This window comes from Epinephelus fuscoguttatus, linkage group LG1 (assembly GCF_011397635.1).
Source record: "Epinephelus fuscoguttatus linkage group LG1, E.fuscoguttatus.final_Chr_v1".
NCBI lineage: Eukaryota > Metazoa > Chordata > Actinopteri > Perciformes > Serranidae > Epinephelus > Epinephelus fuscoguttatus.
Window position 1 is genome coordinate 37,612,588 of NC_064752.1, and position 13,098 is coordinate 37,625,685.

Genomic DNA, 13,098 nt, shown 5'->3' on the forward strand with positions numbered 1-13,098 from the left:
GCACACCAAAATCCGTCACTGACTTTGCATTTACTTACATTGCCCCTTATTTCTGGAATGGCCTTCCATTACACATTAAAGAAGCAAGATTAGTTTAAATCTTTACATCAAGACTGAAAATCTATCTTTATTTGTTCCATTACAGCGGACATGGTCAATTCCATCATCTTTTTTTACATCCTTTAATATTGATGTTCGTAAAGTGATTATTTTATTTTTAGTTTTTTTTGCTACTTATTTGCCTTTTAAATTCTAATTGTTTTATTTACTTGCTTTATACTTTGTCCTACGTCAAAAAGCTATATCATTTATGGTGGCGTTGGCTCACAGAATATATGATGTGGTGCACATTAGAATACAGGATCCAGGGAGCTGTTCCAAATTTATGGCAGACATGCAGTTGAATGGTGTTGATGGTTGAGTTTTGTTTTTGTTTTTTGTTTTTCAATAGAAAGTAGCATTAAAGAAAATGTTACAGTTCTGCATAGAATCAAATAGATAATAATAAATCAAGTTAACATGCATCAATGATGCATCCACAATCTGGTATTTAATTATTTTCCTTCTTAATTTACATAGGATTTAACTGAGGAAATTAACTCAATAAAACACAATTGACTTTCAGACAATACATGCCATATCAACCAAATAAAATATAATCAAGGTGAAAAGTCCATTTTAAACTCACACCGGTTCTCTCTTTGTTTTACCTGGCATGGTTTGGAGCAAAAAAAGGGAGTCACAGGCCTGAAGGGCAGAGGTATATATTCTTGGGGTAGTGGCCTAGTCAGGAGTGGCAGTCGATGATGGATGTGGAGACTTGTGATTTAACACTGTATGCTTTTTAATTGTAAAGTGAATCAGAGCAAACCTGTATTGTCATTTAATATGTAAATAAACGGATGATTGGTAAAACTCACTCCTTAACATTAAGTGGTGGTGGCTGATCTTTCTATAGGCCACTGAGAGAGGGCACACTATTATAAAAACAAATGTGCTAGGTGCAGGACAGTTCAGTAGACTGCAGATTCTCTAAATGGGAGAGCTGTCTGCAGGTCTTAAATATTGCTGCAATTACTTTTCTCACCCAAAGGTTTCACAGCAGGAAACCGGAGGACTGTCTTGATGCTAGTTAGACAGTTAGCACATTAACAACACAATCCAATGTTTGAAGAGCGTATTTACGGTACGCCAGTGAACAGTAACACAAACCATCACAAAACATTTCTGCTAAAGAGCTCAATGATTAAAGAAAAATAGTTGTATCTTATTTAATAAGTTTGTTTTGGTCTCACTCATTCTTGTCTTTAGCTGTCTTTATTTTACTTATTTCTATTTCTCCTCTGGTGCATTGAACTAAATTGCCACTCAGAGTGATTTCATTCATGTCAACATGCTGAATCGGCTCAAAAATGGGGCCAACAAGGGGCAATGGTGCAGGATACACAGCACCGACCAGGGCAACAGATGCTTACCGACACCCCACACTGAGCAACAGCCAACCATCGGCTTGGTGTATCAGGGCCTTTTTTAAAAAGCCTATTGCTAACAAGTGTTAAAATGAGACTGCAGAACATCATCACGGTGAACACAGCTTTACAGCCTTGTCGTGGTGGCGACAATGAAGTCATGCAACCATGGTGTAATTCATTTATAACCTGTAATATAACATTTTTTTTCACTCCTGGTGATTGTATTTATGCTGCAAAAATCATAAAAGTGGCTGTAGTTTATCAGGCCTTTCTTATTGAAATGACAAGAAGATGTTGAGATGATGGTGAAGAAAAAGACTCCGCTGATACAGACTTGTTTCAGATTAAGAGAACTTTATTAGCAAGCCAGTATCAGATCAAGCTTCTGCAGTAGCCTGGGAGAGATTCAGCCAATCATTGAAACTCTCTGCCATCTGTCCCCTTAAAGTCCACGTTTTAAGGCCTGTAAGACATCCTCATCCATATTCATAATATTAGCCCATTTCTGATAGCATAATGAGATACAAAGCCATCCTCCTAACCAAAAGTGGTCATTCCTTTCTCCAGTTTCAGAAGGCTCTTTGTCCGTGCAAAACCGACAGATGTACAAATTCCTTTAGTTTCTCCACGTAGGTTTCTGGACAGAAATTCTAGATGCATAAACACAGCATGACAGTGGCACCTTACTGCTTCTCGGCAAGCCACCCGTGAATCTATACATCATGAGGCACAAACCTCTCGAGATGTTCCTTACAAGAAGCAACACAGTTAGCCTTCACGTATGTGCCATGCAGTTACCATATATGCATGTATTCTGTGGATGACTCCTTGTATCTTGACAGACTCATGGATTCCTGTTTGCATCTGTAGAGCTGTAGGCCCTGCAGCACAGTTAGAAAGATGGATTCATCCTTACAGTCAAAAACAACGGGAGTCTGGGTGGACAGCAGTCTCTAGAGGCATCCAAAAATAATCAGCATTAATGTACATCTGATGAGCAGACACCTCATGGTGTTTGTAAAGATTGTCTTGCTGAATAAAACATGTAAGTATCATAAACTCTTGTCTAAGGTTACTTTCTTCAATAATCCAAAATCCACTATTAAAAAAATCCCATTTGCGTATTGTCGAGGGAACTAGGGCGATGTTAATTTCCAGATTATCTTATAAACATCATCAATCAGAGAAACTGAGGGGAAATGACACAAAGTTGAAGATATTTTGAAAACCTAAAAGGTTTGGGGCTTCTAAGAAAACAGTCCCACTGTCACACTGGAATGGTTTGGAAATGCAGGTCTGACGCTGAGGCTTTGCAGTTTTACGATATTGGCTGGTCTGAGTCTGGTTTCAGGTGGCCCTCATCAGCAACACTGCAGTGCCCTTTAAGTAAATATGCTTCTTCGTGTGTTTTCATCATTTACACATTTCACTTAATACTACAACTTTTATAATACTAAGCATGTCACAAAGATACACCATCCACTTTAGTCAAGATCTCCTCAGACACCTTGTTCATGTAACCCAATAATTCCTCATCCAGACACTCTGCTGCTGTGATCCTCAAATCTTTATTGAGTAATGAGTATACATGCTAACTTATCATTGTTCACATTATGGGTTGAAGAGTTCATGGCATGCTGAGGTAACCATGGCAATGAGGGCGATGAATTCTTTGAAGTCAATCTCCAGGTCTCCATTCTGGTCAAGGTCCGCAAAAAGCTCATCCAGAGTCTCATTCTCTTGGATTTTCTGTTCAGCAGAAAAATTTTAATGAAATAGCAATCTAGATATGACTGGAAAAAAGTATATATCAAGTATTCATAAAATTTTGCAATTGGAGGAGGCAGGCGATTGCTCCTATATCGAAGAAAAATGGGAGTTGGAAGCTAATGTCATAATTACTAATTAAGAATGGGAGGAAAGCAACTTAACAAGCCATAAGATCACAAACAGTCCTATGTGGAGGGAGCTTGATTGGAAAGTTAAGGTTAGATACTTCAGGACCCCTAAAGTAGTGTCTGAGTTCATTAAAGGATCCTCACCACTATGTTGGCGAGGATATGGAATGGCTGTTGATCTTACACATATTTTTTGGGACTGTCCGAAAACTGCAGAGATTTTGGGAGAATATTAAAAGTGAGATTGCAGTTATTCTAGAAGTTGTTTTACCTTTGAATCCACTGTACTATATGTTGGGATGTATACCAACAGAGACAATTTGTATATCTTAAGAGTGTTATTGTTAATTGCAAGGAAAATTATAGCTGCTGTGCAGCAGTGGTCAGGGCCGGGCAATTTTTGGCAAAATTAGGCAATCCTGAGCAACACACACACTAAAACAAAGCATATCACAACATAGAAGTTACATCATATAATTATGGCATGCCCTTCAAATTGTGGATGAGTGGCTGAAGTGATCAGACTCTTACAAAGGAAAGAAAAAACTCAAGAACAAGAAAGTTAGAATAACATTAACTGCTAGCAATTATGAACAAACTGGCCTGATCTAGCTTAAAGCTAAACATTATCCATGGTGACAAAGATGAAAACATTTTTTTAAATGTAAAAGTAGCTATTGGATAGACTCTGCATAATGACTGATAGCTAAGCCAAATAAACAGGGAAAAGAGACAAGGGATAACAGGGAAAAGTGTTGATAAAGAGTATTTGTCTCTGCGCAAAACTGCCTGGATCATAATTATTTTAACCTCAGTCTCTAATCCACATAGTATGATGCCTGGACATAGGACTTTCACATTAGAATGTCTATTCTGCTTTAGCTGAGGCTTGAACTCACAGCTTCTGAGACTGAGGTCCATCTTCTATCTCACTGAGCTAATTGGCAAGTGACAGCTCATGTGTGGCTTCACAAATTGACTAAGCCAGTCACCTGTGTGCAAGACAGCAGCTGTTAGTGTGTAAAGGCAGATTTCAAACGGCTGTCAAAAATTCAGTTATTAAGACAAAAATCCGAAAATACACAAATTGCATCTAGACAGCATGGAGATGTTGGTAATTTGTTTTTAACAATGATTTCTTGGCTCCATAAGTGAAAACTGATGTTTAAAAATGCCATTTTTGCATTGACTGCAATTGTTCACATTAGAGCGAAATTCAAAATGCTGTAAAAAAAATTCCGTTTTTGAGATAAAATTCTGATATTTTCCAAACATCATTTACCGTGACTCCAAAATTTTGAACACTGAAAATGTGTTTAGCAAGAATTTGCAAGTATATGTTTACAGTACCGTTTACAGTCAAACATTTTGATGCACTGTAGGCTCAGTTTTCGATAAATCAAAAATCAGTGTGGACCATTTGTGTAGGACAGTCTGAAGATGCTCTGTAGCAAGTCTGGTGTCAATTGAGCAAAAATTGTGGGAGGAGATAGGTTTAATAAGTTTTATAGTTTTTGAAAAAAACAGTGATGGACTTCATCATTTTTAATAGTAAATGTACAAAAGTTTCTTCAGTATTGGGGCTACAGTTTGATGGAAGTTGTGAAGTTGTAGCACATATGGTTGATTTGTTGTGAATTTTCAAAATTTTGAACTTTAGAGGCTTGCTGTAGCGCCACCATCAGGACTATTGGCCTGTTTTTGCAGCTGAGGCCATCTGCCATGGGACTGGACCTTTGTGCAAAGTTTGGTGATTTTTCGCACATGGGAAGTATGATTTCCTCGGAAGAAGAAGAAAGAAGAAGAAGAACATGCAGGATAACAATAGGGTCCTGGCAGCTTAGGCTGCCCGGCCCCTAATGATAACTGTTTCTTGGTGGCGAAGTCAACCCCTACAGTGGAACAATGGACAAAGAGGCTAAGACAGGTGTACGTAATGTAAAACTAACTGCACAATTGCAAATTAAAAAAGACATTTTTGTAGGGAGATGGATGAATAGAACATTGTGAAGATGATACTTACCCCCTTACTGTTATTATTATTTTTAATTATTTTTATATGTATTTTTAATTTAACTTTTATACTTTTTTTTTTTTTTTTGTCCTCTGGTGATATCCTTTTTAAGTTATGTTTGCCCTTCTGAAGAACTGTAATACTTAACCAGAAATGCTGGAGGAGTTTTGTTGTCAAGGAATGTTCAAGATTGTATGGGATCAATGTACAACCTTGAAACTAAATAAACACGTTACACACCAGAAAACAAAATTGTTGGATATCTTAGACTGACCTGGTCAGCATAGCAACATTCAAAACTATATCCTGCGTACATGTGTTAGCTTTAAGCTCGGTAAACATCTAAGGATTAACCTATAACAACACATCATCATTTAATAGTTGTTTTATATTTTGATTTAATAATCTAAATCTGCAAAGTAATTTAAGCTATTAAATAAATGCATCTGAATAACAAGTAAAATATTTGCCTCCAAAATGTAGTGAAGCGCATGTATATAAAGTAGCAGAAAATGGAAAACTTATACTTTAGTACAGTACTTGAGGAAATGTACTTAATTAATTACTGTTACAGTAATAGTACATTTACATTGGGTTGTTTTGACACGTGTTATGCTGCAAAGTTCTGCCATTAACATGCCAATTATTACACATTTACTTCCATAACTTACCATTATGAAATGACTCATCTCATTGTTGATAAGATCTTTAAGCTCTGCTTTCTTCAGCTTGCACTTGTGACCTGAGTATTTGTGGAAAACGTTGACGATAGTGACCATGCCACTCTCCAGGTCTGACATCTTCTTCTTTGAAGCCTGCAACAAAATAAATCAAATACACAATCATAATTTTTTATCCCGCAGGTCTGTATGTTTTTATACATGAAACACATTGTAACGTGATGTAGACTTGTCCTATTATATTCTTAACATCTAAGCATATTTCAGTATTACAAAAATGAAATCATTTGCCGTAAATATTTAGATTCTTACCTCCATCGGAAGAAACTCCTGTGCTGTTAAGATCCAGCTGTCAGTGGGACTGATGGCTTATCCAGCAGTGTGTTGAGTCGACTGCCTCGCCCAGTTCATTGTGAACACTCAATTGTATTGATCATTCATACGAAGGCTTCTCATCTGCCAGCCACTACATAATGGACTACTAATGGATATCAGTGGTCAGAGCCTTGACCAAAAATCATTTGCTCTTAAAACTTGTGTTTCACAGTGATCAAATTTCACCATTTAGTCCAGTGTGTGTGTGTGTGTGTGTGTGTGTGTGTGCGCAGCAGTATATGAACAGCATTATGCGTACATTTTCCTGTACGTAATTGCCACTTGTGGTATGTTAATGCCACTGTTGTAAGGGTCCACTCTGTGGGGTTTGAGTGTTCCTGACATTATCTTACATATTCATCGTGAAGTTTGTTATCAAAAACTATGGTGGTTAATACAGGAGACTTGAAAGCTACATGTGGCTGAAAACATTTCAGAGTTCCTACAAACATAATTTTTGCCTCTCTCTCATAATGCGTGAGAGGCATAATTTTTGCCTCTCATGCATTATGATCAACTGCTCTTCTGTTGGCACAAATCAGGTTAAAGAATATTTGAGAATTATGTTGAAATAATGTTCAGAGATGATTTTAAAGGCTATGATCGTATACGTCACCCTTTGTAAACCAGTGAAACAAATCTGCATGAGGAATGAAAGTTTGTGAATGTGTAGACAAGATTTGTGGTTACAGAAAAAACATGAGAAAGTAAAAACAGAGTCACACAGAGAGGCTGAGAAAACAATAAGTTCTTTTGTGAACATCCGAGTACAATAGCAGAAAACTGTTAAACTCATCACTCAAAGTTCCCACACTTTTTGCCCTGATTTTGGCTGTAAAAACAGCCACAAAGCATATATATGAGTGCATACAAAACACTTAAACTGATATTGTTAAGGCTTCAGGGAGAACATACTGTATAGCTTTTGTTATAGCCAGTGCTCATAGTGTGTTTGTGGTTTTTGGTTTTGCAGGGAGAGGTAGGGGAGACCGGGGATGGTTGTAACAAAAGGATAGTTGTAACACTCTCAGTTTGGCCAATTAGAAACGAGCTGTGGTGACATCATCAACATAGTCCATGCCCATTTACAATTGGAGCTCACTGGTGAAGCCGCATGTCTCTGAGTCCAAGTTTGTCTTTTTCAGTTGCAACATTTTCAGGAACAGTTTTTCAGGTGAGAAACCAAATATTTTCATCACAATTGTTTTTTGCATAGTGTCCATTGTGTTGTATGTACAATTGTTTCGCTTACATAGGTTCAAGTAGTAGTTTCTCTAGTTTAATTTGATGTGTTTCATTAGTGCTAGCTTTGAAGCTAAATGCTAAAAACTGTTAGCTCTTTCATACCTGCTAGGTATGGGGAGGGTTGTAACAGTTCTTAAAAAGTGGGAATTTTGGGCCCACAAAGCCTGCACCCCAGGCAAGGACATCTACATTTGCCACAGCTGCCAATCAGATTAAAATACGCTATAGGTATTATGCCTTAGTTTGCTCAGATTATAGTTACTCTTCGAAAGTGCTTATTGTTCAACTGTTCAAATGCTGTTCAAACGTCAAACTTTTTTGTATTTATGTTATGTAACATCTAGTCCCTGAGTATAGCTATGCTTTTCTGTCTTTGTGCATTTTTGGTTACTTCCTGTTTTATTCTGTATTTTCCTTTCATTCCAGATCCTCACCTCCTGTCCTCCTGTGTTTCCCGCCTTGTGTGATTACCTGCCCCGCCCTGATTAGTGTCACCTGTGTCTCATTATCCCACCTTCCCTTGTGTATTTAGTCTGTGTGCATCCCTTTGTCTCTGCCAGTTCGTCTTTTCAGTTCTCTGTAAGCGTCCCAGCCTTTTACCCAGTGTTAGTCTCATGAGTGTATGATCTAGTTCTGTTTTTTGGACCCTGCCTCTGCCTTAGCGTTTTTGGATACCTCTGCCTTGTCTGACTGCCTTCCTGTGTACCGAACCTGCCTTCTTCATTAAAGACTTTTGATTTGAACTGAACCTGAGTTGAGTCCTGCTCTTGAGTCCTATCAGTTCAACCTTAACATGTTATACATTTCTATTAATTTTAATATTATAATTATTGTATTCTTACAAGTTTATTGTTCCTTCTTTATTATCCATTGAAGTGCTTGAATACATTTCGCCTATTGTGAATCTTTTTTAAGCACAATCATTTAATTGTTACATCCATCCCCAGCTAGTGTTACAACTCACCCCAGTACTGAGGTGAGTTGTAATAATATACCTCTTTGTAGTTGACATTAATTTCCACAATCTGTGATGGTGTAGTAGAGGTCAAAGTGTGTGTTATTTATAGCAGACAAATATGGGTACCACATATCAAAATTTAAGAGCTCTAACAAAAAACCCACAGAGTTACACTTGCTCAAACAAAAAGTGTTACAATCATCCCCGGTCTCCCTGAATGAGGTTAGCTTTTGTTTAGCTGTGACCTCAGTTTTCAAGAGCTCTAAAGAGTCCAAATAATTTATTTAGAACACCATATTGACAGTTATAATATTGAAACAGCCAAATCTGGATGCTGTGTCAAACATGAACATGTCTACAGTGTGTTTCCATTTCTTCTCTTTTACAATCTGTAGATAAGATTACTGGGGCTTAATTAGTAAACACAGTTGTAGTGACTATGGGCTGGGAATTTATTAAATTTGTTCCCTGGCAATAAGTGACTTTGATTTTCTGGGTAATTTGGCACTGATGCTACACAGGGAGAAGCGGCAAGAGGGAAAAAGTATATATCCACGAATGCAAGACAATAAAAGAAGCCGTGAGAAGGCAAGAGTAAATGGAGAAAGGTCACTGTGCAAATCTATTGTCCAAAGAAACACAGATGATCCAAAACATTAAAACCACTGACAGGTGAAGTGAATAACTTTGATTATTTTGTTCCAATGCATTGTTCTGCTGGGAAACCTTTGGTTCTGGCAATCATGTGGATACCACCTGACATGTTCCACCCACTCAAACACTGTTGCAGACCAAGTACCCCCCACCCCCATGGCAACAGTACTCCCCAATGGCAGTGCCTCCCCAGCAGGATAATGCACCATGCCACACTGCAAACATTACTCAGGAATGGCCCAAGGAATGTGACAAAGACCTCAAAGTGTCAACCTGGCCTCCAAATTCCCCAGATCCCAATCTGAATGAGCATCTGTGGCACGTGCCATTAACCCACCTCAAAACCGACTGGACTAAATGGATCTGCCGCCAAAGCACTAGTACCAGACACAGCAGGACACTCCCAGAGATCCTGTGTCCATGCCTTGACAGGTCAGAGCCAAGTCCGATCCAACGAGGCCCCACCTTGGCCTAGGGGTACATCTGGGATACAGGCATATCACAAGAATCCTTGAGCAGATTGGGACCTGGGAATTTTAGAAGCCCTGTCAACACTTTGAGCTTTTTGTCACACTCCACAGGCCATTTCTAAACAGTTTTTGTAGCGCGGCATGCTGTTTTTTTCTACTACTGTTGCCATGAGGGGGGGGTACTTGGTCTGCAACGGTGTTTGGGTGGGTGGAGCATGTTAGGTGGTATCCACATGATTGCCAGAACCAAAGGTTTCCTAGCAGAACAATGCATTGGAACAAAATAATCAAAGTTATTCATTTCACCTGTCTGGGGTTTTAATGTTTTATGCTGATCAGTGTGTATTGCATTATTAAGGCAGAACCCTTGGAGTAATTTATTTTATGATCAGTTGTTTTTAATCTAACAACATTACATCTTTTAATTCAGTGAAATGTAATCCATTTGGACCGTTCTTCATCAATTCCCATCTATCTAACCTTATCCATTGCATTCAGTGGGGAGTACAATGAATCAGCTAAATGAATGTATGGATGCAATTTAGATTAAAGAGACATATCTAAATAAATTGTGTTGCAGTGTTTGTCGCATGGGAACTTTTAAAGTTCTCATGTGTGAGATTTAGTGGCAACTAGCGGTGAGGTTGCAGAACTGAAACTTTTCCCATGTGCCAAGTGTGCAGGGGAACTACAGTGGCCAGTGTGAAAACATGAATGGCCCTATCAAGAGCCAGTGTTTGATTGTCCGTTCTGGGCTACTGTAACAACATGGCAGACTCTGCAGAATTGGACCATAGACTTTAATAATACTTAGATACCAGTTGCTCACCTGGCGCCAAAAAAGTTTCTAGCTTCCAGGTTTATTTCCGCAGTATGCAGCCAATGAATATGTGCAGTCCAGCTTGCCCCGCCGATGAGTTCCTCCACAGCTCATAACCTTTACATTGTGATGATGTCACAGATTCTTAAAATGTTTTTCACAGCTTGAGGAAAGTTTTATAAAGGTAAAACCTCTATGAATCAAAAAGTCATTATAGAAATAGTCATAACTGACGTTGTTTGCAGTTTGAGGTGTTGACAGTTGTCTATTTTATAATGGTGTCCTACGGGGAAAATGCTTTTTTATGCTGCAATACCATGAGTGGCCACTGGGGGAACATGTGCTGCATGACTGAGCAGCACTTATGGGTGCCTGAGGAGGACCCATGCCTTATGTAGTTTTTGACTGCTCCAGGCATGGGTTTTTTTCTGCAGTCTAATGTGGAAGTTAGCATCACACTGGTTCCCTCATCAAGAAGCCAATGGTATTTTTTCACTGGATTCTGGATCATTGCCAAAAATAAGCTCTGTGGCAAACAAATGTTTATGGTACATACACGTTTTGTTCAGCAGGATAATCTTCCCAAATCAACACTAATCTCATGATTACTGAAGCCTAAATGCAATCACTAGAAGTAAAAAGCTTCCGAAACTGAACCAAACAGGGCAGGTGCGAAAGCACCCTTAAGCTTGTGTTAACCACTGACCTTATTTCAGGTATCTAACCAAAAACCCACTGACTTTGAGATAAGGGAACTGTGAGTGGCAAAATGCTAATTAATTTCTGGCTTTAGGATTCATGACTGGTGTACTCTACAAATGGTTTGTTCTAAGGTAACAACACCACAACAATTTTAATTTTCAGGTGATTATAAACCAATGAAAACATTCATTCATTCATTCATTCATTCATCTTCTAACCGCTTCATCCTCTTGAGGGTCGCGGGGGGCTGGAGCCTATCCCAGCTCACATCAGGCGAGAGGCAGGGTACACCCTGGACAGGTCGCCAGACTATCACAGGGCTGACACATAGAGACAAACAACCATTCACGCTCACATTCACACCTACGGACAATTTAGAGTTACCCAATGAAAACATATTTATGAATATTAAATACCATTTCTGCCAATAGATGCCCCTAAAACACTGGACCTTTAAGACGAGACATGGCAGGCAAAAACATTGATTTTTCATGCAGTGGTCAATTTTGAGATTTTGGGATAGTTTACTTCTTGAATATGTATTCTTTCAAACTGCTATAAAGAAAAAAAATTCAAATTATACATTTAGATGTGTATTTTATTACATTTTGTCAACTTGCATTTTGTTATTATATAAATCTTTGAATACCGTTTTCTCAAAATGAGTTTTTTTTTGTCATACTCCAACCTCGAACATCTCAGCCTCTGTAGCATCTGTGTACACCAAACTTTCCAGTTATACACCTAGCTATATTCTGAAGATATTTACAGAGGGATTTGTTAATAAATAATTCCTAGCCTGACTTATGTGACATTTTATTCCCAAACATATGGCGAAAATCAATTTTTTTTAAGGCTATGGACAGTATATTTTGATTTTCTAGCTAATAAAAGTAGATATTCTTATTTTTTTTTTCATCTTATATGTTAACAAAATGAAAAAGAATTTTGCACCTGGCTTTATCAGATGTTTAGATTTATCTTCCTAAAATCTATGCAAATGAGTGCATATTTAATGAGATAATGCATAATTTGCATGATTAAACATGAAAAACATTTTTTTTTATACTATTGTAAGTAATCAACTGAGCAAGTTTCATGATGATATATATTTTAAAATTTTACCCTATTCTCCTGTAGTGTCTCACCTTAAAGGGATAGTGCACCCAAAAATGAAAATTCAGCCATTATCTACTCACCCATATGCAGAGGGAGGCTCAGGTGAAGTTTTAGAGTCCTCACAACACTTGCAGAGATCCAGGGGGAGAGGGAGTAGCAACACAACTCCACCTAATGGAGGCTTACGGTGCCCCAGACTCAAACGTCCAAAAACACATAATTGAAACCACAAAATATCTCCATGCTGCTCGTCCGTAGTGATCCAAGTGTCCTGAAGCCCCGGCATAAAAAGTTGTTTGGAAAAACGTCATTTGAACTCTGTTTTTAGCCTCACTGTAGCCTGTCGCTCTGACTGCCTCTCTGTGCACCGCATTCACGTGTGTGCGCTCTAAAACTTCACCCGAGCCTCCCTCTGCATAGGGGTGAGTAGATAATGGCTGAATTTTCATTTTTGGGTGCACTATCCCTTTAAAGAGACATATCTGCATTAATATTTTTTGCATTGTTTGCTCACGTGCACTTCACCAACAAAAGCAAAAACAGAAAATTATGTGTCTGCATAAGATGACAAATGGAGTTTGTGTCAAAATAACTTGTTGTTATATAGTCTGAAGGTAGAAGCTTGAATTTCACATTTGCATTTGAACGCAGCACGGCTCCATTTCCTGTTGTCCTTTCCTTGTGTATAACA

The 13,098-nt window shown here is 38.3% G+C and overlaps 1 protein-coding gene across 1 annotated transcript; it reads right to left on the reverse strand.

Moving 5' to 3' along the window:
* Window positions 1–3,031: 3,031 nt before the first annotated feature.
* LOC125891185 (protein S100-B-like) lies at window positions 3,032–6,511 on the reverse strand. The gene is made up of 3 exons (XM_049580230.1): window positions 6,377–6,511; window positions 6,056–6,199; window positions 3,032–3,221 (listed from the first exon to the last, which is right to left on the reverse strand). The coding sequence occupies exons 1-3, from the start codon at window positions 6,380–6,382 to the stop codon at window positions 3,084–3,086; spliced, it is 288 nt and encodes a 95-aa protein (XP_049436187.1). The 5' UTR covers window positions 6,383–6,511; the 3' UTR covers window positions 3,032–3,083.
* Window positions 6,512–13,098: the final 6,587 nt, after the last annotated feature.

Coding starts and splice junctions, on each gene's coding strand:
- LOC125891185 (XM_049580230.1), bottom strand. Junction 3,222..6,055: donor AGATGAGTCATTTCATAATG/GTAAGTTATGGA, acceptor TCTGCTGAACAG/AAAATCCAAGAGAATGAGAC.